This window comes from Pseudophryne corroboree, chromosome 11 (assembly GCF_028390025.1).
Source record: "Pseudophryne corroboree isolate aPseCor3 chromosome 11, aPseCor3.hap2, whole genome shotgun sequence".
Taxonomy (NCBI): domain Eukaryota; kingdom Metazoa; phylum Chordata; class Amphibia; order Anura; family Myobatrachidae; genus Pseudophryne; species Pseudophryne corroboree.
In genome coordinates, this window is record NC_086454.1 from 55819129 (window position 1) to 55845740 (window position 26612).

Below are 26612 nucleotides of genomic sequence, written 5' to 3' on the forward strand. Positions count from 1 at the left end.
ACCTGCTGGTGACAAAATTGTCAAGTCAAGCGGAACGCGACCTGTCAACATCTCCTCCTTCACATTCTCCCGCAACTGGGGGTGCGAGGAAAAGGCTCAGAATTCCGAGCCCACCCGCTGGCGGTGATGCAGGGCAGTCTGGAGCGACTGCTGATGCTGACATCTGGTCCGGACTGAAGGACCTGTCAACGATTACGGACATGTCGTCTACTGTCACTGCATATGATTCTCTCAACATTGATAGAATGGTGGAGGATTATATGAGTGACCGCATCCAAGTAGGCACGTCACACAGTCCGTACTTATACTGGCAGGAAAAAGAGGCAATTTGGAGGCCCTTGCACAAACTGGCTTTATTCTACCTAAGTTGCCCTCCCACAAGTGTGTACTCCGAAAGAGTGTTTAGTGCCGCCGCTCACCTTGTCAGCAATCGGCGTACGAGGTTACATCCAGAAAATGTGGAGAAGATGATGTTCATTAAAATGAATTATAATCAATTCCTCCGCGGAGACATTGACCAGCAGCAATTGCCTCCACAAAGTACACAGGGAGCTGAGATGGTGGATTCCAGTGGGGACGAATTGATAATCTGTGAGGAGGGGGATGTACACGGTGATATATCGGAGGGTGAAGATGAGGTGGACATCTTGCCTCTGTAGAGCCAGTTTGTGCAAGGAGAGATTAATTGCTTCTTTTTTGGGGGGGGTCCAAACCAACCCGTCATATCAGTCACAGTCGTGTGGCAGACCCTGTCACTGAAATGATGGGTTGGTTAAAGTGTGCATGTCCTGTTTTGTTTATACAACATAAGGGTGGGTGGGAGGGCCCAAGGACAATTCCATCTTGCACCTCTTTTTTCTTTTCTTTTTCTTTGCATCATGTGCTGATTGGGGAGGGTTTTTTGGAAGGGACATCCTGCGTGACACTGCAGTGCCACTCCTAGATGGGCCCGGTGTTTGTGTCGGCCACTAGGGTCGCTAATCTTACTCACACAGCTACCTCATTGCGCCTCTTTTTTTCTTTGCGTCATGTGCTGTTTGGGGAGGGTTTTTTGGAAGGGACATCCTGCGTGACACTGCAGTGCCACTCCTAGATGGGCCCGGTGTTTGTGTCGGCCACTAGGGTCGCTAATCTTACTCACACAGCTACCTCATTGCGCCTCTTTTTTTCTTTGCGTCATGTGCTGTTTGGGGAGGGTTTTTTGGAAGGGCCATCCTGCGTGACACTGCAGTGCCACTCCTAGATGGGCCCGGTGTTTGTGTCGGCCACTAGGGTCGCTAATCTTACTCACACAGCTACCTCATTGCGCCTCTTTTTTTCTTTGCGTCATGTGCTGTTTGGGGAGGGTTTTTTGGAAGGGACATCCTGCGTGACACTGCAGTGCCACTCCTAGATGGGCCCGGTGTTTGTGTCGGCCACTAGGGTCGCTTATCTTACTCACACAGCGACCTCGGTGCAAATTTTAGGACTAAAAATAATATTGTGAGGTGTGAGGTATTCAGAATAGACTGAAAATGAGTGTAAATTATGGTTTTTGAGGTTAATAATACTTTGGGATCAAAATGACCCCCAAATTCTATGATTTAAGCTGTTTTTTTAGTGTTTTTTGAAAAAAACACCCGAATCCAAAACACACCCGAATCCGACAAAAAAAATTCGGTGAGGTTTTGCCAAAACGCGTTCGAACCCAAAACACGGCCGCGGAACCGAACCCAAAACCAAAACACAAAACCCGAAAAATTTCAGGCGCTCATCTCTAGTAGGGACCCATGCTTAAGGGTGTGGCCAGGCTCCACTGGGGCGTGGCCAACCACCACAGACGTTTGGCTAACCATTAAAGTACATGTTCTGTGCCCCTTGGTAAATATATAATAAACCATATTCTTGTGAAGTATAATGTAACATGTATAATGCATAATTCAAGTGCACCTGGATAAAGTCTGGAACCTGATCCCTAGAGGAGGAGGAGGAGGTCCCACAGGCAGTGGGGCCCACCGGTGGTTTCCCCTGTTCCCCTGTGGGCCAGTCCGACCCTGCTTGCAAACATGAATCAGGCCCCATGCTCTTCTGAATTAGGTTTTACACACTCCATTAGAGAAATAACCACATGACCTACATTGCAAAAATAATGCCTGTGAGATAATATTAATGAGTAACTGATGGGAGATGGATATTACCTTTGCATATACGCAGCTCTCATTCAGCCTCTGCAGCGTGCAGTTCTTTTCACACATCGGACACATGATAGTGTCATTCGCTTCACAGATCTCTTTGCTTGCATAAAAAGAGAAACAAATAACAATATTAAGAATAAATCAGGATCTCAACGCCCCACACAGATTAATTATATGCTGGATTAATAAGATTTTTTTTTTTTTTTTATCACAGCTACAAGGCCAAAATGAAACATCTGAGTCTTGATGGCACAGGCCACAAACAAGTATATATGGTACTGTACTGCAAAATACACAGCATAAACCATAAACATATTCCTGGCCAACAGCCCGAAGCAACACTTTGCAGTTAATAGTACACACATGTACATGACAATATGAAGCATTATAACTGTCAGCAGTCTGTGTGGAGTGCCACCAGAACAGTCAGGAGCTACACAAACAGGATACGGTCCTTAGGTCGACTCCAGGCTTGGACTGGCCCACAGGGGTACAGGGGAAACCACCGGTAGGCCCCACTGCCTGGGGGCCCCACCTCCTCTAGGGATCAGGTTCTAGATCAGGTTCTAGACTGTGCACTTGTATTATATATGATACATACAGTGCCGTTTCTAGCGGCGGGCGAGCCGTGCTACCGCACGGGGCGCCCGCCGCGGCACTTTGTGACTACTCCTCTCCTCCCTCTCTCTCCCCCCGAGCGCTCCTGCTCGGGGGGCGGGGCTTTGCGGAATGACGCGTTTGCGTCGTGACGTCACGACGCAAACGCGTCATTCCGCGAAGCCCCGCCCCCCGAGCAGGAGCGCTCGGGGGGTAGAGAGAGGGAGGAGAGGACTGGAGATAACCATCGACGGAGGAGGCGGCCGGCGCGCGGGACCCGAAGAGCGGCAAGTTGTAAGTATTCTCTCTCTCTCTCTCTCTCTCTCTCCCACTTGACACCTTCCGCACTGTGTAAAATGGGGATACCTGCCGCACTGTGTAAAATGGGGACACCTGCCGCACTGTGTAAAATGGGGACACCTGCCGCACTGTGTAAAATGGGGACACCTGCCGCACTGTGTAAAATGGGGACACCTGCCGCACTGTGTAAAATGGGGACACCTGCCGCACTGTGTAAAATGGGGATACCTGCCGCACTGTGTAAAATGGGGGCACCTGCCGCACTGTGTAAAATGGGGACACCTGCCGCACTGTGTAAAATGGGGACACCTGCCGCACTGTGTAAAATGGGGATACCTGCCGCACTGTGTAAAATGGGGGCACCTGCCGCACTGTGTAAAATGGGGGCACCTGCCTGCGTACTGTGTAAAATGGGGATATCTGCCTGCGTACTGTGTAAAATGGGGACACCTGCCTGCGTACTGTGTAAAATGGGGACACCTGCCTGCCGCACTTTGTTAAATGGGGACACCTGCCTACCGTACTGTGTAAAATGGGGACACCTGCCTGCCGCACTTTGTAAAATGGGGACACCTGCCTGCCGCACTTTATAAATGGGGACACCTGCCTGCCGCGCTGTGTAATATGGGGACACTTGCCTGGTGTAATGTGTAAAAAGGGGACTTTTTTATTTTTATTTTTTCCCCCTGTGGTGGGTGTGATATCAGACGAGGCCACGCCCACTGTAATGAGACCACGCCCATTTTAATCAGGCCACACAGCCTTGTCGGGAGCGCGCGCGCCTTGTCGGGAGCGCGCGCGCCTTCGGCGCGCGCATGCTTTTTTTCTGGCTATATGGGGGGGGGGCACGCAAATTTTTTTTTATAGCAATGGGGGGGGGGGGCGCATTTTGAAATCTCGCACTGGGAGCCAAATTATCTAGAAACGGCCCTGGATACATATGTTGCCTTATACTGCACAGGACTATGATATATTCTCTACAGTACATTGCTGTCATTAATCTGGCACATTATAATGCATGCACTAGCATTAATTATTATATAAATTATATCAAGGAGTCCAGACCAGGTACTCTATAATGGTTAGCCAAACCTCTGTGGTGGCTGGCCACACCCCCTTTGGAGGCTAGCCACACCTCTAATCATGGGTCCCTACCACTGCATACCCCCCGTGAGCCCTTCATGCTCCAGTCCGACACTGGTCGACTCAATAGGTTGACCACTTGGTCGACATGCAATAGGTCGACACCTGGAACAGGTCGACATGAGCATTAGGTCGCCATGGCAAAAGTCGACATATGAAAAGGACGACATGAGTTTAAAAAAAACAAAACATTTCACTTTTTTTAACTTTTTCATACTTTCCGGCCATTCGCGTGGACTATACGGTGGTGCACTAATTGGAGTTCCCGGTCACTTTATGCTTTACGAACAAAACGTAAAAACAAAAAAAAAAAAAAAAAACCATGTCGACATTTTCCACATCGACCTGCCAACCATGTCGACCTTTTCAGGGTGTTGACCTGCTGACCAACAGTGTTCGACCAAATGAGTGTCGACCTTAATAGGGTCAATACAACAAACCCATTCCTACACAAATGGTGGGCCAGATGTGAAGAAGTCCGAGTTAGCTGGAGGTGCGGGTTCCCGGACGAACTCGGATATTTTTTCTTAAAGGGGCAATCATGTACTGTGCGAGGCAAAGCCTTGACAATGCCTTGTAGATGATTGCTGCTTTTAAAAATGTCCGAGTTCGGTGGGGAACCTGCACGTCTGGCCAACTCAGACTTCTTTATATGCGGCCCAGTATTATTTTCCAGGAAAATGAGAGAAGATTGCCCATTGTATTTAATTTAATGTACGTAGCAGGACAGGAAGGAGATGTTAATCCAGATTGCTGCATATTTTTTTTAACAGTATATGGGAGGGGTGTAGTACGGGTGACCGGCGGTCTCCTGACCGCCGGTCACCTTACCGACGCCGGGATCCCGGCAGCATACCGACGCCGGGATCCCGGCGGGGAAGGGCGAGTGCAGCAAGCCCCTTGAGGGCTCGCTGCGCTCGCCACGCTGCGGTCGCCACGGGTTCTATTCCCACTCTATGGGTGCCGTGGACACCCACGAGTGGAAATAGTCCCTGTTGGTAGGCATGCCGACCATCGGGATAGTGAGCCGTCGGGCTCACGGAGGAGGTCATGTGACTGTCGGTCAGCCGACCGGCGGTCACATGACTACCACCCTATGGGAGAAATGCAATACTGCTCATGTTACTATGGCCCTATTCTTATAAGAGGGGTTATTGTGGCTTACAATCGCGATGCTGTGAATGGGGATAGATGAAAATGGTCTCTATGTAGTGTGATGAGTATGATGACTGAAATGCAGCTATGGAGCCATTCAGTACATCAAACCAACGCATTTCACTCAATCGTGGGGTTTGTGCAGGAAATCCCTGATGCTGTACGATAACACATTAATAAAGGTGGGTACACACTAATAGATATATCTGCAGATCAATATATATAGATATATCTATGGACAGATCGGGCTGTGTGTTGAGCATACACACTGCCCGATCCGTCTGGGACTGACGTCATGAACTGGATGGGCGTGTACACACGCCCGCCCAGTTCAGCTGTCAATCACCGCCGGCCGCCACAGCATATGTACGGGCGGTCGGCCGACCGCCCCGCACACACACAGCGACGCGCCAATATTTTGGTAGATATATTGGCCGTCGGCTGTGCTGCGCAGCCGAAGCGATACGTCTGTGAACGACTGAGTTCACAGACGTATCGGCCGTACACACTGGCCGACGGTCCCGCGATATATCGTCCGTTCAAGAGAACGCCGGATATATCGACCAGTGTGTATGGGCCTTAAGGCAGGCATGTCCAAACTGCGGCCCTCCAGCTGTTGTGAAACTACATATCCCAGCATGCCCTGACACAGTTTTGCTGTCAGAGAATGCTAAAGCTGTGCCAGGGCATGCATGTCAACAGCTGGAGGGCCGCAGTTTGGACATGCCTGCACTAAGGGGTATATTCAATTGATGTCAAATTACTTAATTTGTCAAAAAACGGGGCTTTTTCGACCAAACAACCATGTCGAATCGGATTCGACAATTCAATACGACACTTATCGACAAAAAACCTGTAGCTTCAGTTTCGACTTTTGACTATTCGACAATTTCATGTCTGTAATGTTAAAAATGCGTCATTTCGACAAAAGTATATACAATTGGAGAATGTCGATTCGACATCAGTGCTTTTCCACATTCATTTCGTCAATTTCACTGCGCCTATTTTTTCTGGCGTTAGCTGATAAGAAATCTTAAATACTTTTATTTTTTGGTGCTTTTTTGATTTCTAATAGCATATCTATTTCTATTTGAAGTGATTATCTACTTGGTTTTTCTATTTATGACCCACAGTATTATATATCCGATTTTTTTAAATAATATTTTTTCCTGTACACGGCTGAGAGAAATGTACCCAATACCCATGATTCCACAGTTTTACCCAGGATACACTTCTCCAAAGCCACTCCTCTCTCCTCACTCCAAAACCAAATTGATAACTCTGCAGCTCCTCATTCCGCTCTGCAGGTTTACAAAATGGCTGCTGAGCACGCAGCAAACAAGCCCTATATAGGATTTCAAACGGCGGGAAGTCGAATCCAGGCCACCCACTATTCGACGATTGGTCCATTTTCGACAGAGGGCGTGTCGAATCCGTTTTTAATTGAATCTGTCGAATTCAGGGTCCTGGGTGGAGGGTTTCAGCTCTCGAATAGTGTCGAATTAAAAACTGACGAACCCACGCCATAATTCGACATCAATTGAATATACCACTAAGGGGTAAATGTACTATAATAGGGTCTGAGTTGCTGAAGGTGTGGGACTTAGGGCAAGAATGTCCGTATTTTTAAAGCGGCAATCATTTACAAGGCAAATCCAGGCTGGTTGTGCCGTGTAATTGATGGCCGCTTTAAAATACAGGCACTGATTTCTCCTGCAGTCCCTATGATGTTGCATTATACCGCAATCCACACAGCCCGCTATGGGGACTGTGAAGAGGTTATTATTGCATGTGCCCCGGTTATAAGCGAGAGGCAGAGAGCTCTGAAAGACCTCACCTCACTTGACTGGAGTCCATGGTGAATAATCCATAGAGGAAGACAAACAATCCGACAAGAGCAGCAGGGATCAGCATCCCCGTGTACCAGCCCAACCATGCGAAATACAAGCCGATCTTCTCACCAAAGTACCTCCTGCCCAAAATATGAAATATAAGGTTACAAAGGTCAAAAATGTGAAGGGAAGGCAGACCAGTACCACTTCTATCATAGGCTCAATTACTAATTCTAGGTTACATTCACAAACCGCTAAGGCGTAACACATAACTTTATACAAATGTGATCACTGTATTCACGGCCACAGTGGGGTGGGGAGGGTGAGGGCAGCTAGGGGGGGCGGGAGATGTGGCCCAGGTGCCGACTTTGAGGGAGCACCGAGTCAGATAAAAAGCGGGAAGCCCGTGGTGAGCCAGAACCATGCTGTGCTGGGGGTAGGCCTCAGAGGGTAAGCCAGTGCCTGCACCGCTGGACTAATCAGCAGAGCACAGTCATAGAGGGAGCAGGATGACCTGGCACAATACAATTTTTTTCCCATCATGACCTTGCTCATATTGGAATAGCCTGAGAAATACATTTGGAATTACTTTTGCTCTACATACATATTTATAGGAGAGCACAGTTGACACAGGTATGAAGTTTGGACATGATTCATGTTTGTCAGTACAGCAAAAAAGTAAGCTACTGGGCAAAACCCCAGTGGGGGAACACGAGGGCAACTGGGGGAGGGGGGGGGGGGCATGTTAGAGGGTAGGCCAGTGCACAGTAATAGAGGGACCAGGATCACCCGGCACAATAAAATATTTTTTCCCGTAATGACATAATACAAACTGAAGAACAGTGTGTGAAGAGCCTGCTGCCACCGCTGCCTTAAGGAGGAGCGAAGAGAAGATCCAGGTAAGTAGCGGTGGTGGAATGGGTAACACAAACACAGGCTGCTGCTGCAGAGATATAGAGGGGGAGAGACACAGAGGGCTGGATGCATCATCGCTTGGAGAGTGATAAAATGGAGAGTGAAAAAGTACCAGCCAATCAGCTCCTAACTTCCATGTCACAGGCTGTGTTTGAAAAATGTCCGTTAGGAGCTGATTGGCTGGTTCTTTTTCATTCTCCATTTTATCACTTTCCAAGCGATGATGCATCTGGCCCAGACTGCTGCAGTGATATGGGAAGGGAGGGGGGACACAGACTGCTGCAGTGATATGGGAAGGGAGGGGGGACACAGACTGCTGCAGTGATATGGGAAGGGAGGGGGGACACAGACTGCTGCAGTGATATGGGAAGGGAGGGGGGACACAGACTGCTGCAGTGATATGGGAAGGGAGGGGGGACACAGACTGCTGCAGTGATATGGGAAGGGAGGGGGGACACAGACTGCTGTAGAGCCACCAGGGAGGGGTGCACAGAGTAAGGCAGAAACACCGGGGAAATGAGGAAGGGGTGGGGGGTGGGGGGGGGGGGTTTGACACCAAATTACTGCCTTGCCCCAGGTGACTAAAATCCTAGTTCTGGCCCTGCTGTGTGACCAGGGGTGCATGAACACATTTTATTGATTCCTGATAGGATTGTGCAAACATTTTATAACCTGTGGGATTGCGTCTTGTGATAAGAACATGCAAGAACGGCACATGTAAAAATGCAAGTTCTGCATCATCCTCATTACTAACTACAGGTTGAGTATCCCATATCTAAATATTCTGAAATACGGAATTTTTGGAGTGAGAGTGAGATAGTGAAACCTTTGTTTTCTGATGGCTCAATGTACACAAACTTTGTGTAATACACAAAGTTATTAAAATATTGTATTAAATTACTGTTAGGCTGTGTGTATAAGGTGTATATGAAACATAAATGGATTGTGTTAATGTACACACACTTTGTTTAGTACACAAAGGCCCTCATTTTGAGTTGTTCGCTCGCAAGCTGCTTTTAAGCCGCCGCCTACTGGGAGTGAATCTTAGCTTATTAAAATTGCGAACGACGTATTTGCAATATTGCGATTAGACCTCTCTTAGCAGTTTCTGAGTAGCTCCAGACTTACTCGGCATCTGCGATCAGTTCAGTGCTTGTCGTTCCTGGTTTGACGTCACAAATACTTACTTGCTCCTGAGGAAGCTGGAATATCTAAACCAGCGAAACGCGTTGAGCTTCACTTTTATCCGGACACTCAATACCACCATCTCCTCTGGCTACACGGATACTCTGGTGTACATCACTTGGGACATCTTCAAACAGCAGAATCCACCTTCTGGACCCAATCCTCCATGCCAAGGAGGACCTATTGATCCAGCCATACATCAGGTGGACAATACCTGCTCTCAGAACACTGGTAAATACCTCACATCTGCTAAATTATCGGATTTATGCAAATAACCGATTAGTGACGGACATTTCCAAGTGGTTCTAGTCCCCCTGAGTACGATCACAGCCAAATGTGGATTCATAAGCAATAAGATATTGTGGTATAATTCATTGAGTGTTTTATCTATTTTCATCAATATCTTTTTACTGTTATTATTTTTATTTTTATTTTTTTTATTTTCATTTTGGATATATATGTAAAATAAATATGATTTTTTAAATATAAGCCTTTTTGGGATATAGATTGTTTTTTACTATTTATATTTTGATCAGCCAGCGCTGGTAATCCACCCCCTTTTGACGTCACAAATACACCCAGCGTTCGCCCAGACACTCCTCCGTTTCTCCAGCCACTCCCGCGTTTTTCCCAGAAACTGTAGCGTTTTTTCCCACACGCCCATAAAACGGCCTGTTTCCGCCCAGAAACACCCACTTCCTGTCAATCACATTACGATCACCAGAACGAAGAAAAAACCGTGAGTAAAATACCTAACTGCATAGCAAATTTACTTGGCGCAGTCGCACTGCGGACATTGCGCATGCGCACTAAGCGGAAAATCGCTGCGATGCAAAAAAATTTACTGAGCGAACAACTCGGAATGACCACCAAAGTTATTAAAAATATTGTATTATAAGACTTTCAGGCTGTGTGTATAAGGTGTATATGTAACATAAATGCATTCTGTGCCCAGACTTAGGTCCCATCGCCATGCTATCTCATTATGGTATACAATTATTCCAAAATACGGAAAATACGATATCCAAAATACTTCTGGTCCCAAGCATTTTGGATAAGAGATACTCAACCTGTATAAGGTTTACTTTTTTTCTCCTTATCTATTGCATTATTTATGTCCTACATTAGTCATAATAGTAAGGGCTATTTTTAGTTAATGTGATACATTTGTACCTTACAGATGTGTCCTCATACATCCATCCTGAATACGCCACACAGCGTGAGACGCCTTCCGCGAGAGGGACGCTAGGTTCCATGCCACTCTGCTGGTGTCAGTGGCCTTTCTTGTTGCCGAAAATGCACTTTAGTCGCAACGCAAAGTGACTATAATGCCCGAGGAGACTGTGCGGATTCATTTGATATGCAACACTTATATTGTGTGTGACTGAGTCTGTATATGGAGCTTAATGGAACTTGTGTTAGATTTGTATCCAGATTCAGAGACTCAGTCAAAGACAATGGGGGTCATTCTGACCCGATCGCACGCTGCAGTTTATTGCAGCGCAGTGATCCGGTCAGAACTGCGCATGCACCTGCGCTGCAGTGCGCCGGCGCATGCCAGCCGTCGTTGCCTAGCGATTGCCTCTGGGCGAAAGAGGGATGGATGGCGGCATTAAGCCACCGTTTAGGGGGCACGGTCCGGCCGAAGGCCGTCGGGTCGCTACGATCGCCTCTGCCTGATTGACAGGCAGAGGCGGTCGCTGGGCAGGGGCGGAATGGCGGCATTTGGCCGCCATTTCGCGGGCAGGGTCCGGCCAACGCAGGCGTAGCCGGATCGAACGGGGGGCGGGCCACAGCAGCTGCATGACGTCACAAGCAGCCGCTGCAGGCCGGGGAGCGATGAGTAGCTCCTGGCCAGCACGCTAAAGCTGCGGTGGTCGGGAGCTACTGTTGAAGTGTAAAAGCATTGCCGCTGTGCGATGCCTTTGCACTTCTGCGGGGGGGGGGGGGCTGCGGCACTGACATGCAGGGCGGGATAGCTCTGTGCTGGGCGTCCCCCCACATGTCAGTGTGACAGCTACGATCATCTCGGAATGACCCCCAATATACAAGTGTTATACAGCAAATGAATCAGCATTGCGTTGTGACTAGGACACTTTTTTGGCAAAAAAATTGCGCAAAGAAAACCTCCTAATGCTAGCAGTCTCATGGGACCTAACACGCTGGTAGGGGCTGTTTGGCGAGACTGCACGACTGTATGAGGACGCATCTGTATATTTTAATGGCATTATGTGCATATGGAAATCTTTTATCTCATATAAAACATGCCTTGGGTAAAAAAAAAAATAATGTCCTATCAAAATTGATGGACAGAGGGCCTGATTCAGGTTAGATTGCAAATTCTGCTAATTAGCAGAATTTGCAATCCATGAGATCACATGCTGGGGGCCGGCCATCGTAGGGAAAGGCCATCCAGCATGCTGACCTCCGCCATCTTTCCGATTGTAGTGGCTGCGTGTGACATCATGCAGCTGCCGCGATCACGTCCACGCCACGCCCCCGTTTTGAAGTCGCCTTCCCTGTTTTGTCAGCTCCGCCCCCGGAATGCTCAGTCTCCGCCTAGGAAATGGTGCGTTGGCCCTCCCCCTCCCCCCGCCAACATCTCTGCCTCATTGACAGGCAAGACGTTTGCATTTTCTGTGGCCCCCCGCGCAGAAAATGTGGGCTTATGCGCAGGACAGGTGCTGCGCATGTACTCGCAACCATTTAGTAATATTGGCGGTTGGATCGCATTTCGCGATCCAACCTGAACCAAGCCCAGAGCGCAAAAAACTAAAACCTCAGCAAAATTCCATTATTTTTTATATGTTTCCTGAAATGCACACTCGCCCTTCCCAGGTGGGGGGGGGGGGGCAAAATGCTGCTCTTCCAGGGTTGCTGTGAACTTGAATTACAGTAGTAAATCATATCTATAGCCATACAAATGGAAACAAAAGCATAATTAATATATGTCCTGGAGAAAAACTGTAAATAAACACATTTTTGGTGTCACGTATATGGAGTTACACAATATGGGAAAAAAGGGAATGTTTGTGTTTAGTTGGCAACTTGGCATGTTCAAATTACTCTCATGTACTCAGAGTACCACTACTTATGCCCTAATGGTTGAGCTCTCCATATACACAGGACAGTAGCAAGAGATAAAAGCCATGTTGCTAATGTATCACCACTCAGCTCCTTCAAGATCAGTAGAAGTGTGGTGGTGGCAGACAGGAGGGATAGAGGCTGATGAAAAACAAATCCAGACATAATCACTTTCACTCAGCTCTCTACAGAAGCCTCATCTTTCCCGGTAAAGTTATCATATAGTTATACACAGTCGAATCCCATTATTATGACCACCTCCTACATGTGACGTCGGCAGCGCGTAGCCCATAAAGAACGTCACGTGTCGTGCGCCGGCTTGGTGGGTATATAAGGTGTGCGATAGGCCATCTGCACACACATCACTTGTTGCTGTCATGGGTAAAAGGAACGATTTATCTGAGTTGTAAAAAGGGATTATTATCGGCTTTCGGGCCAAGGGTGGCAATATTTCTGAAACAGCGCAGGTTGTGAACTGTTTGTGTTCTACTGTGGTGAAGGTGTATCGTGACTGGTCAAATGGCACCATTGTGACTAACCGACATGGAAACTGCGGAGCACCGCGTGCCATTGATGTGAAAGGCAGTGGGGCAAGTAGACATTTTTTCTTAGTGGTACGGATTATAAAAATGGGTGTGACCATGTGTCATGAGGGGGCGTGGTCACACGGAACAAGGGGAGTGGCTAAATGACAATAGGGGCATGACCACATTATGCCACACACCGTAATGCCCATTACACATTATGCCACACCGTAATGCCCATTACACATTATGCCACACACAGTAATGCCTATTACATATTATACCATACACAGTTATACCACTGACACCATTTTATGTCCCACACACAAAAATGCCCCTTATAAATTATGCTCCAGCAGTGGCCTGGTGGTACTAAGTACCACCAGGCCCGGCGCTAGCCGCTCAGCAAGGGATGCAGTGCAGGTAGGCGCCGGGCAGGAGAGGCGCCTTCACTGCTCTGCATCCCAGCTGAAGCGCCGTCCTGTCCCCCCTGCTGCTGCTGCGCCTGCCCTGTCACACTGACAGGCAGCCGCAGCAGCGCCGGCAGCATGACTCCTTCTCCTCTCTCCCCTGTGACAGGGAGAGGAGTGTTTTCTGTCTGACGAAAGGGGCGGAGCTACACGGACCAAGAGGCGGAGCTACACGGACCAAGGGGGCGGAGCTACACGGACCAGGCTAGCAGACTGTGGAAGATCTGGCCAGCTAGATTTTGGTAAGGGTATGTAAAGAGTGTGAGAGAGAAAGTGTGTGTGTGTGTGTGTGTGTGTGTGTGTGTGTGTGTGTGTGTGTGTGTGTGTATGTGTGTATATGTATGTGTGTTTGTTTGTATTTAAAAAGTGGACGCTGTCTGCCGTAATGTGTAAAAAGGGGACTCTGTCCGCCGTAATGTGTAAAAAGGGAGGCGCTGTCCGCCGTAATGTGCAAAAAGTGGACGCTGTCCGCCGTAATGTGTAAAAAGGGGTGCGCTTTCCGCCGTATTGTGTAAAAAGGGGGGCGCTGTCCGCCGTAATGTGTAAAAAAGGGACTCTGTCCGCCGTAATGTGTTAAAAGGGTGACGCTAGCTGCCGTAATGTGTAAAAGGGGGACGCTGTCTGCCGTAATGTGTAAAAAGGGAACTCTGTCGGCCGTAATGTGTAAAAGGGGACACTGTCTGCCGTAATGTGTAAAAAGGGGACGCTGTCTGCCGTAATGTGTAAAAGGGGGACGCTGTCTGACGTAATGTGTAAAAAGGGGGACGCTGTCTGCCGTAATGTGTAAAAAGCGGAATCTGTCGGCCGTAATGTGTAAAAGGGGCTCTACCTGGTGTAGTGGCGCTACTGTGCGGCATAGTTTGAATAATGGAGACTACTATAATATGTAATATGAATTGGTATTATTTTGTGGCCACACCCCTTCCCCGCGAAGCCACGCCCCTATATATTTTGTGCACGCCTGCGGCGCGCACTGCCCCTATTTTACATGCAGGTGTGTGTGTGTGGGGGGTGCCGATTCCCTCTCTTGCACACAGCGGTAAAATGTCTAGTTACGGCACTGTCTGTGTGCAGGGCCGTAACTAGCGCTGCACAGAGTGAGTGTGGGCAGAGAGTTCACATCCATAGGCTTACACGGATCTCCTGCAGCTCAGGGGCCCAAGAGGCTATGGTAACCCCCGGCCCTACATGGAAAGTATGGGAGGGCGCAAATTTATATTTTGCAGGAGGGCGCCGAACACCCTAGCACCGGCCCTGCGTACCACCATAATATTTCTTAATGGTACTCCGTACCACCCTACTTTCAGCACTGGTTAGAGGTAAATGCTGGCTACGAAGGTGCGTGAGGGCTGACCGATGCGCTACAGTGGAGCAGCTCACCGTCAAAATGTACCTGGGTTCTACCAGACGTGCTTCTAAAACGACAGTTCAGCCCGTCTAGCTGCTGTCTGTGATTCACACGGCGGTTACTCTGGTTATTAGTTGGTGGTCATAATAACGTGACTCGACCACGTAGTTTATCATTTTAAAATATTATAGTAGTTATTGTTGTACAAAAAAAATTAACTACTACTAGGTGTCATTGCGCAGTTTCTTGTTAATTGTTGAGCCATAAATAAAACATGGACACACCTGATTAAATCCAGAGGCTGATACTTGTACCACATTCCCCAGCGAGCCCACCGCTCATACAGTAGGTGTCTGTGGTTTTGGGCACCGTGGGTTTTGATGGGGTGTCTGCTCTTGTGGCTCCCCTGGAAATATTATTTGAAAAATCAACTTTTTAAAAAGATAATACTGTGAAATCAAAAGTGAAATAAATCCAGCAAAGTAGCATGTCTGTTTCATGCGGGGCTGCTCCACCACAAAACTGCGCACATATCTAAATCAAGCCCTACCGTAACTGGCTTATATTGGCTCTAAATGAATTACCAGAAGGTCTTTTCTAGAGACTTTTTCATTGCAACCAGTGTAATATTATTGGCTCTTCTTTAATGACCTAAGCATATGGTGGAGTTTCATTAGAACTTAGTATTTCATAATCACTTCTAATTTTTGTGTAAAAATAAAATCATACTGTTGCAAATAGAATATAATTTAGATTTATTGCTAGAAAACAAGATGGGATTGGAAAATCAACAACAGCGACTGAATAATCAATGTTTAATAGCATTAAAGAGAACAACCATAAAGCATACCAATGCACTATGGAACAAAGCAGATTTGCTAGTCCTTGTAATTGTTTCATATAACTTTTCACATTTAAGTCTTAAACAATACAATTGATTTTTGCATACTCTTGGGAATAAATTTACTAAGCATCAAGTTATTTTTTGTTTTTCTTTTGTGAACTACCTTTGGATTTACAAACCAGAGATAAAATAACTGCAAATCTGACATGGATTTGCAGAAAAAAAACAACAACTTTAGATTGCAACAATCAATCTAGAAATCTAGAAATCAAATATTTAGCAAAGACAACAATTTAATACCAATTTAATACCAGATTTAGCATAGGGGTTTAGAACGCGCCACAAATCTGATGGTCAACCTGGGCATAAAAAAAAAATAGACCTTCTAAATGGAAGGCAACTTGGTGTGAAGTACTGCACAGAAGAGAAGAGCTATACCGTCAGCTGCATTGGCGGTTCATCCTAGTTGGATGGTGGAAAACCGGGGGGATCCCTATGTCATTTTATCTCCCTATTATTCAATACCAGCCTAGGCTCAGAGGTCCGAGACTGGCTAATGATTTGGGGAGGGGGACCCAGCACCATTTTTTTTAACACTTTCTGTTTTTAACTCTTTCTGAAATGATTACTAAACCGAAGCCTTGGGGTATTAGACTGTAAATATATGCAATGGACATAGCTGTCGCACTCAGTGGTGTAAGTTTGTCGCAGGTGCCCGGATTCAAGATAAATGTTGGTGCACCCCCTTAGAAAGATAGAAATGGACACACACACACACAGTAACATGCAGCCTATATCTGAAACAGCCCCCCCCCTCCCCAACATCCCTGAAGAGTGGTGCCCCCCTCAGGGCAGGAGCCCGGCGGCAGCCGACTCCATTGCCTCCCAGAGTTATGCCTCTGGCCGCACTTCAATTGGTGCTCAAATGCAAGAGAAGTCCATTGGATTGCAATAGACAGACTAAACCCATTGGTCTTGATCTGCCTAAATTTACACCTGACAATTAGTATGCAAGGGTATGCATGGCGTACGGCATCTAAGGGTGTGTGAGCAGCGCTGTCAGCCAGGATGCAAGGTAGAGAAAATGGCACTATTGCTACCATTTTTTTGAAGGTAACATTGGGATTGGTGCCCACCCCCGTAGGATCTCTACTGGAGGAATGCAAGGTATTTCAGAGAAGCTGGGCAGATTTTCTTGAAGTCTGAAAGGGGCCCTTTTGTAATCTTCCCTTATTATAGGGCTAAAAGGCTAGTCTCTTCTGTGGACAATGCGTTGGCAGCTTGGATTGCACTTATAATGGCCAGTTATGGTAGACTGATTCTTATTGCACATCCAGAGGCTATAAGCAGAATCAGCCAGCCGTGAGTTAGTGCACAAAGCCATTGGAAGTCATTCTGGTGGCCATGGCCGTTTCTAGATGATTTGGCTCCCAGTGCGAACAGTAAAATTCTGACCCCCCTCATAGACACTGTAAATATGAAATACTTGCACGCGCGGCAAAAATGGGTGTGGGCGTGCTGCAATGGGATGGCTCACTTCTAATGGGTGTGGCCTTGTAGGAAAAGACTACTTTACACATTATGACACACACCATAATGGCCCATATAAAATTAAGTGCCCCTTACACCTTATTATGCCCCACACCATAGTGCCCCTTACACAATATTGTGCCCTGACACCATATTGTGCCCCACACAGTTATTCCCCTGATACCATATGATGTCATATACAACATACCTTCCAACTGTCCCGATTTTTGTGGGAAGTCCCGCTGTCCCACCCACGGGCTGCAGTGTCCTGCGGTGGGGTAGGGGCAGTTGGGAAGCTCCTGTCACTCGCTGCTTTTCCTAGCAGTGCAGCAGTGAATAGATGCTGTGCTCATGGGCACAGAGTCCATTCATGGGAGACAGAGGGTTTTGGGGCATGCCAGCAGCTCACAGAGCACTGGGCATGCCCCCTCAGTGATGGAAAACAGGGGTGTGGCTCATGAATGCGGCACTCCCGTGAAGCCATGCATTCTTTTTGTAGGCCACACACCCTTTAGACAGCGCCACGAGCCAGGGAGTCCCTTGTTGCCATCTCCCAATGTTTGGAGGTACAGTATGTACACAGTAGTGCCCCTTGCACCATATTATGCCATACACATTAATACAATAATGACCTTTGCACCAGATTATTCCCCACCCAGCAATGCCCAGCCCAGGACACCAGATTATGCCCAACCCATGGCACCAGATTATGCCCAACACAGTAATGGCCAGCCCAGGACACCAGATTCTGTCCCACAAGTAATGCCCAGTCCAGGACACCAGATTATGACCAGCCCAGGACACCAGATTATGCCCCACAAGTAATGCCCAGTCCAGGACACCAGATTATGGCCAGCCCAGGACACCAGATTATGCCCCACCCAGTAATGCCAAATCCAGGACACCAGAGTATGCCCCACCCAGCCCAAAACACCAGATTATGCAGAGCCCAGTAATGCCCAGCCCAGGACACCAGATTATGACCCATCCAGTAATGCCCAGTCCAAAACACCAGATTATGCCCAGCAATGCCCAGCCTAGAACACCAAATTTTGCCCCACCCAATAATGCCCAGCCCAGGACACCAGATCATGCCCCACCCAGTAATGCCCAGCCCAGGACACCGGAGTATGCCCCGCCCAGCCCAGGACACCAGATTATGTCGAGCCCAGTAATGCCCAGCCCAGGACACCAGATTATGCCCCATCCAGTAATTTCCAGCCCAGAACACCAAATTATGCCCCACACAATAATGGCCAGCCCAGGACACCAGATTATACCTAATCTGTGAGCGAACTGAATGCTGATTCACTCACTGCCTGCACGGTATGCCTTTAAAATACCGCCTGTCGGGATCCCAGCGGTCGCAATACCGACTCTGTAATCCTGGCAGGGGTTAAAACCTGCTGCCTGAATACCGGAGAGGTAGGTGATTCTCCCTCTGTGGGTGTCCACAACACCCATAGAGGGAGAATAGAACCTGTGGAGAATGAAGCAAGCCACCGTGCCCACAGCGTGGCAAGCGCAGCGAGCCTGGAAGGGCCTCGATACGCTCGCCCCAAATGCCGGCATTCTGTCGGCATAGTGACATCCGGCCATCCCGTATGCCTGGATCCCATGCCGATCCTGTCTTCTCTATGAGGTCTCTCCAAGTCGGCCAGCAGGGGTTGCGGCGGGTGCATTGTGCGATTGCAGGGCTCACCTGTCTGAAGAAACAACACTGCAGGTGGCTTCTGTGATTAATTGATTCAACCCCCAAAGAGTCCAAAAATAAGACAATTTGTTCATTTCAAAAATAAGTACTGAAACCACCATAGTAAAGTATGTAAGTTATTTTCAGACAGAGCCTGAGCATCCAAGAGAAATATGTACCTCCGCCCTTCCTGTATACCATATTACATACTGTAGGCAGACACTGTACTACTGTATGTAAAGACTTACCTCATGTGGTGGAAATGCGGCTTCATATGTCCCGTTACCGAGCAATCTGTTTATGCCTGAAGGGAGAAAAACATATTAAATACCTCTTACACATTTTTACGAAACCTTCAGAATTTTTCTCATTGTACACTTTCTGCTCTTCATCTTTGATCTGTGGTAAACATTTGCCTCAAGCACAAACCAAACCTGCAAGTGAGCGTGACAAGGACCCCGACTGTTTCTCGTAAACACAAATAACTTCTGAATCATTCACACTTCTACTTCTGCTTGCTCAAGAAATGAACAAACGGTTTGTTTCGATTTCAAATGAATCCAAAAGCTGTACTGAGGAGATAACAATTTTAGTATCACTCACCCCCACCCCCCCCCCCCCCCCACCAAAGACACACACTTTTCTTTTGGGTGGTCTTCAGGTTGCTGGCGGCTGGGCTCCCGACGGCCACCATACCGGCGCCAGAATCCTGACCGTCGGCATACCGACAACTTTTCTCCCTCTTGGGGGTCCACGACTCCCCGGGAGGGAGAATAGATAGCGTGGCGCGCGAGCAGCGTGCCACCATGCCTGCAAAGGGCTCATTTGCACTCGCCCAGCTGTCGGTATACTGGCGGTTGGGATTCCGGCGCTGGTATGCTGGTCACCGGGAGCTCGACCGCCGGCAACACATACTACACCTTTTTCTTTTACTTCCAGAAAATGATTACATTATGTCAGTAAGGGGTTGATAGGGTCATAGGATGCGATATATGATACCGGTGTTTGGGATGCGGGCGGTCAAAAGACTAACACCGGCATCCTGATGCTGAGAATTCCGACAGGGGTTGGGTAAGTATACTTACCCTTCCTCCCTACCCCCCTACCGCTCCCTTGGGCTTCCTTTGCCGACATTCTGGCCATGTGTCGGGATTCCAGCAATGGGATTTTGCCCACTGGCGTCCTGACTACATCCCGTCCTCATGCAACCGGCCTCAATACACCATACGGAGCGAACAGCACTCACAGTGTACTATGGCCCTCATTCCGAGTTGTTCACTCGCTAGCAGCATTGCACACGCTAAGCCGCTGCCCTCTGGGAGTGTATCTTAGCTTAGCAGAATTGCGAACGAAAGATTAGCAGAATTGCGAATAGAAATTTCTTAGCAGTTTCTGAGTAGCTCCAGACCTACTCACAAATAGCGATCAGTTCAGTCAGTTTTGTTCCTGGTTTGACGTCACACACACGCCCAGCGTTTGCCCAGCCACTTCCCCGTTTCTCCAGACACTCCCGCGTTTTTCCCTAAAACGCCTGCGTTTTTCCGCACACTCCCAGAAAATGGCCAGTTTCCGCCCAGAAACACCCACTTCCTGTCAATCACACTCCGATCAGCAGAACGATGAAAAAACTTTGTTACGCCGTGAGTAAAATACCAAACTTTTGAGCTAATTTACTTGGCGCAGGCGCGCTGCGTACATTGCGCATGCGCAGTTTGCGACTAATTAAAAATAACGAGCGAACAACTCGGAATCACCCCCTATAGATGCTGGGCTACAACTTTAATCACACAGCAATTAGTTTTAACACATACAAAGTGTGAGCAGCTGCATTGCAGATGTTCGTACACAGGTCCTAATTCAGACTTGATAACTCCTCTGCGTTTTTGCAGAGGTCTGCGATCAGAGAGCCGCTGCCCAAAGAGAGTGAAAACCCGCCCCGTGCAAGTGTGCGAATGTATGCGTACGGCGTACGCCGTACGAAAACTTAACCAGACAGCGGACATCTGCAAATCCATTCGCAACTCACTCACCATCGAATGATTTTTCCAGTTTGAAAACGCATGGGAACGCCTGCTTTTTTCCAGACACTCCCAGAAAACGGCCAGTTACCACCCACAAACGTCCGCCGCTTCCTGTCAATCAACTTGCGTACGCCTAGCGATCAAAATTTTCGCACCATTCTTTCGCAGTTTGGTCTCCATACGCATGCGCAGTTGTTCGATAATCGCACATCATGCAAAATCGCACAATAGCGATCAGGTCTGAATTAGGTAATTCGTGTTTGTACACAAATGCAATTGAGATTCTCTAGGCTACAGAGCTGCTAATGGTAGCAAGTGAAGCTGCCGCCTAGCAATAGAAGCAGATGCCCACCGAAGCCACCGCACACTGCGTACACATTCGGGGCCTATATGCAAAAATAAGAAACATCAGGTCTAAGGGTTGACCTATGGCTACGCAGACTGGACATGGCAGTAGCAATGCAGGCACCATGTTTTTGAACGTATGAGCTCGCAGCCATCAGCAGATATATGCCCTGAAAGCGGTCATGACACGCCAGCGTTTTTGCAACCACTCCCCATACACAACCTGTTAACACCTCCAAACAGCTACTTCCTGTCAATCACTCTGTGACAAAGTTCTCAGTGCGTACAGGATCGCAGCAGCACCTTGGCAGATGCGAATTGTGTCTGCAGCACATGCGCAGCCTGCTGATAGGCGCTCCATTGCGTGAGCATCAGCCATTGCGTACAAACATGAAATAGGCTCACAGATTCAGACTCAGTCGCATGCTCATTTTGTACAAACATGAAATAGGCTCACAGATTCAGACTCTGTCGCATGCTCATTGCGTACAAACATGAAATAGGCTCACAGATTCAGACTCCGTCGCATGCTCATTGTGTACAAACATGAAATAGGCTCACAGATTCAGACTCTGTCGCATGCTCATTGCGTACAAACATGAAATAGGCTCACAGATTCAGACTCTGTCGCATGCTCATTGCGTACAAACATGAAATAGGCTCACAGATTCAGACTCCGTCGCATGCTCATTGCGTACAAACATGAAATAGGCTCACAGATTCAGACTCCGTCGCATGCTCATTGCGTACAAACATGAAATAGGCTCACAGATTTAGACTCCGTCGCACGGCCATTGCGTACAAACATGAAATAGGCCCACAGATTCAGACTCCGTCGTATGGCCATTACTTACAAACATGAAACAGGCTTACAGATTCAGATTCCGTCGCACGCCCATTGCGTACAAACATGAAATAGGCTCACAGATTCAGACTCCGTCGCACACAGACGTACAGATATCGCACATCTACTTGATCAGTGCAGTCTAGCTAAGTAGTATTGGGGGTCATTCCGAGTTGATCGCTCGCCAGCAGTTTTTAGGAGCCGTGCAAACGCTATGCCGCCTCCCACTGGGAGTGTATTTTAGCTTAGCAGAAGTGCGAACGAAAGGATCGCAGAGTGACTACAAAATAATTTAGTGCAGTTTCAGAGTAGCTCCAGACCTACTCAGCGCTTGCGATCACTTCCGGAACTGAACAGTCTGATTTGACATGACAAACACGCCCTGCGTTCTCCCAGCCACGCCTGCATTTTTCCTGGCACGCCTTCGTTTTTTTCGAGCACTCCCTGAAAACGGTCAGTTGCCACCCAGAAACGCTCACTTCATGTCAATCACTCTGTGGCCAGCAGTGCGACTGAAAAGCAACGCTAGACCTTGTGTGAAACTACATCGGCCTTTGTGAAAGTACGTCGCGCGTGCGCATTGTGCCGCATACGCATGCACAGAAGTGCCGTTTTTTTGCATCATCGCTGCGCAGCGAACATTTTCAGCTAGCGATCAACTCGGAATGACCCCCATTGTCACTTCTAGTTGTTTATTTGTGCCAACGCACATTTTGAGCAAATAAGACGCTCGGCGCACCTGACCTGGCGCACCGGGAGGGGCTGTTTGGTGCAAGTAAAGTCACAGCATATGAGGACACATCAGTAGCCTAAAAATGACCAGTTTAAAAATATTTTATTTAATTTTTCTGTACTATTATAAATGACATCTTTTTTCTAATATAGAATATTTCGCTAAAATATTTGTAAACAGCAATTATTTAGTACATTTTGAAAAGGTTATGACAACCGCCTTATTCATTTAGTAAACCAAGCATCTTGTTCCACTGTGATTCTAGAGAACTATGTAGTGCAATTGTCTATAAAATACTAATGAGATGGATAAATAAGTGCTAATTGGATGTCACAATAGCCTGTCCAAACGATGGGCCCGATTAGAGATGTACACTAAGGTGGTCATTCCGAGTCGTTCGCTCGGTAAATTTCATCGCATCGCAGCGATTTTCCGCTTAGTGTGCATGCGCAATGTCCGCACTGCGACTGCGCCAAGTAATTTTGCTATGAAGTTAGGATTTTTACTCACGGCTTTTTCATCGCTCAGGCGATCGTAGTGTGATTGACAGGAAATGGGTGTTACTGGGCGGAAACTGGCCGTTTTATGGGCGTGTGGGAAAAAACGCTACCGTTTCCGGCAAAAAACGCAGGAGTGGCCGGAGAAACGGGGGAGTGTCTGGGCGAACGCTGGGTGTGTTTGTGACGTCAAACCAGGAACGACAAGCACTGAACTGATCGCAGATGCCGAGTAAGTCTGAAGCTACTCTGAAACTGCTAAGAAGTTTGTAATCGCAATATTGCGAATACATCGTTCGCAATTTTAAGATGCTAAGATTCACTCCCAGTAGGCGGCGGCTTAGCGTGAGCAACTCTGCTAAAATCGCCTTGCGAGCGAACAACTCGGAATGACCACCTAAAGCCGACGCTTCTTTGCACGTAGATACTGGGCCTAATTCACACCTGATCGTAGATGTACACATCTATGATCAGTATTAGACATGTGTGGAGACGCCCAGCACAGGGCTAGTCCGCCCCTTGCATATCAGGCCCGACCCCCCCCCCACACACACACACACACACACACGCACACGCGCACACACACACAAATACAAAAGCATTGCACAGCGGCGATGCTTTTGTACTGGAGGAGGAGCTCCCTACCAGTGCAGCTTCTGCGCGCTGGCAGGGAGCTACACGTCATTGCCCGGGTCACAGAGGCTGCATGCGACATCACGCAGCTGCCGCGGCCTTTCACCCCAATGGTCCGGGCACGCCTGCGTTGTCCGGACCACGCCCCCCTAAACGGCAGCCAAACGTTGCAGGCCCTTTCCATCCCGCCCAGCGACTGCCTCTGCCTGTCAATCAGGCAGAAGCGATCACAGGGCTAAGACAGCCATTGGCAGGCCATTGTGCAGGCCAGACCTGATTGATGCTGTGCGAAAACCCACAGCAGCAATCAGGTCTGAATGAGCCCCACTGTACGCAAATATGCAAATGTTGCAGCCACTGGAATTTGTATTGAGATGCTTTGTGGGTAACCCTATGGTTGCTCAGAATGGCATATGGAACAAAGACAGCGACGTCAGTAAAACTCCGTACACAGGTGCAGTCGCTGGCTTAGATGCCTATATAACAGTTGCGACACGCCCTTTCTGATCACCCCACAAACAGTCCCTAAGTGTCAATCTGTGTCCAAATCCTCTCTGCGAGTGACACTGCAGAGTTATCAGGACGCATGTCCCGGGCCACTCAGACGCAACCGCAGTAATAAAAACATTATCCTACTTCATAATTCTGAGAATTGCGTACATCTCTGAATCCAACCCAATGTTCTGAATAGACTTGCAATAATCATTACAGACATTCAAAAGTTCTCCATGGGTGTAGAAGAAAAGAGAACTTACCATCACTCACGGAGACAGGGGGGAGTATACTGGGAACTGGATGAGAACCACCCAAGGTCTTGTTCTTGGGCTGAAGGCCGTCTTATAGTAAAACAGTTTACGTTGAGCTGTTTTTTTTAGCTTTATGGAAATAAACCAAACTCACCCATTTTGGATTTTCCATCTTCATATTTTGTTCTCTGCAATATGTTATGTACAATCCGACTTCTGGTGGAGTTACTGAAGAATGTGTCTTTGTTGTTAATGGTGAAACTTTTAAATACAAAGAAGAGGGTTATGCAGATGGTGTCCACTACTAATTGCAGATTTTATAACTTTTGTCTTACTAGGCATTAGAGATGAAAAGAATAGAGTAACAACAAAACTTAAGCCTGGCATAGGAACACTCCAATCAAGTTATATTAGATCAGGGCTGGCCAAACCGGTCCTCGAGATCTACCAACAGTTCATGTTTTCCAGGCCTCCTGGAGATCTGTAGAATTGTCAGTTAGGAATGAATGCAGCACATCTTAATTAGTAATGACTACACCTGTGGACCAGCTAGGTGGTCTGGAAAATGTGTACTGTTGGTAGATCTCGAGGACTGGTTTGGCTAACCCTGTATTAGATGATGCCGTGAAACAGTGGGTTCACCAATTATGCTGATGGTAAATTTGTACCTAATAAATGATATGTCCTGAACAAATGAGGATCAGTTCATTTTTCTGCAGATGCAGTATGTTTTATTTTTATTTGGTGCTGAATTAGACTATACTCATAAGTACATTTGGGTAGCTTAAACGTGTACTTTCGTGGCTCACCTCTCGTGTGCACTACTCGGGTCTGAAGTTTTGTGGTATGTATCGTTTGCTTGTGGCCTTGTACAGTGTCGGACTGGGCATGAAGGGTCCACCGGGGAATGCGGTGGTAGGAGCCCATGTTTAGGGGTGTGGTCAGTCTCCAGAGGGGGTGTGGCCAGCCGTTACATTGGATTGCCTAACCATTAGAGAGTGATGGGCCCTTTACAAATATATAAATACTTCTAGTGCGTGCATGATAATGTACCAGATACATATTGGCAATGCACTGTAGAGAATACACCATAGTCCTGTGCAGTATAAGGAAACCTATGTATACTGTATAATTCATGTGCACAGTCTGGAACCTGATCAATAGAGGAGGAGGAGGGCCCCCAGGCAGTGGGGCCCACCGCTGGTTTCCCCTGTGCTCCTGTGGCCTTGTACATGTAGTAGTGTTACTGTTACAGTAAGAAAGTCCCTTGGCTTGGAGAGGGGCCTTTTTCTTTTAATTAAGTTGCAGTACATGGATCTTGAAATATGTCTTCTATGAGGTCTAAAGGTCGACATGAGTTTTTAGGTTTTTTTTGGTGTCGTTTTCTTCGTAAAGTGACCGGGATCCCAAATTAGTGCACCGCGTCCCCTCGCATGGCTCGCTTCGCTCACCATGCTTCGGGCATGGTACCTTCGCTCCGCTACCGCTTTGCTCGGCAAACTTTACCGTTCCAATCGTAGTCCACGTGGATCGTTAAGTATGAAAAAATCCCCCCCAATTTTTTTTTTTAAAAAAACTCATGTCGACCTTTTGACCTGTCGACCTAGCACATGTCGACCTAGAAACCCTGTCGACCTTCCATCCATGTCGACCTAGTGACTGTCGACCTATAGAGGTCGACCTAAACATTGTCGACCTAGACACTGTCGATCTTCAGACCGGATCCCGTCCGCAACATGCTCTCAAAGCATGTAGCAAATGCCCAGTTGCACCCACGCAGTCACAACCACACCTGGAGATACATACAACTCTGGATTGTCTGTAGGCAGTGGCGCCACTAGAGGGTGCGGACCACATCCACGTGTCACACTCCGAGGCCTGACATTAAAATGCCCGCTCCTCAGTAACAGGGATCTGAGCTCTGCACTGTGAAATTATTGTGCAGCACTCGGCTCCTACCACAGTGTAGTCTCTCCGGTGGCATCATTGCAAGAATGCC

General features: G+C 47.8%; 1 protein-coding gene across 5 annotated transcripts in view; it reads right to left on the reverse strand.

Moving 5' to 3' along the window:
* ANO3 (anoctamin 3) overlaps positions 1-26612 on the reverse strand; it is a 1051220-nt gene that overhangs the window by 266369 nt on the left and 758239 nt on the right. For all 5 annotated transcript variants that reach the window (XM_063944334.1, XM_063944333.1, XM_063944335.1 and 2 more), the window contains 5 exons: positions 24768-24874; positions 19043-19098; positions 15012-15133; positions 7207-7341; positions 2178-2274 (listed from right to left, as the gene is read on the reverse strand). In XM_063944334.1, the coding sequence (XP_063800404.1) occupies positions 2178-2274; positions 7207-7341; positions 15012-15133; positions 19043-19098; positions 24768-24874 (517 nt within the window). The remainder of the gene's footprint in view (positions 1-2177; positions 2275-7206; positions 7342-15011; positions 15134-19042; positions 19099-24767; positions 24875-26612) is intronic.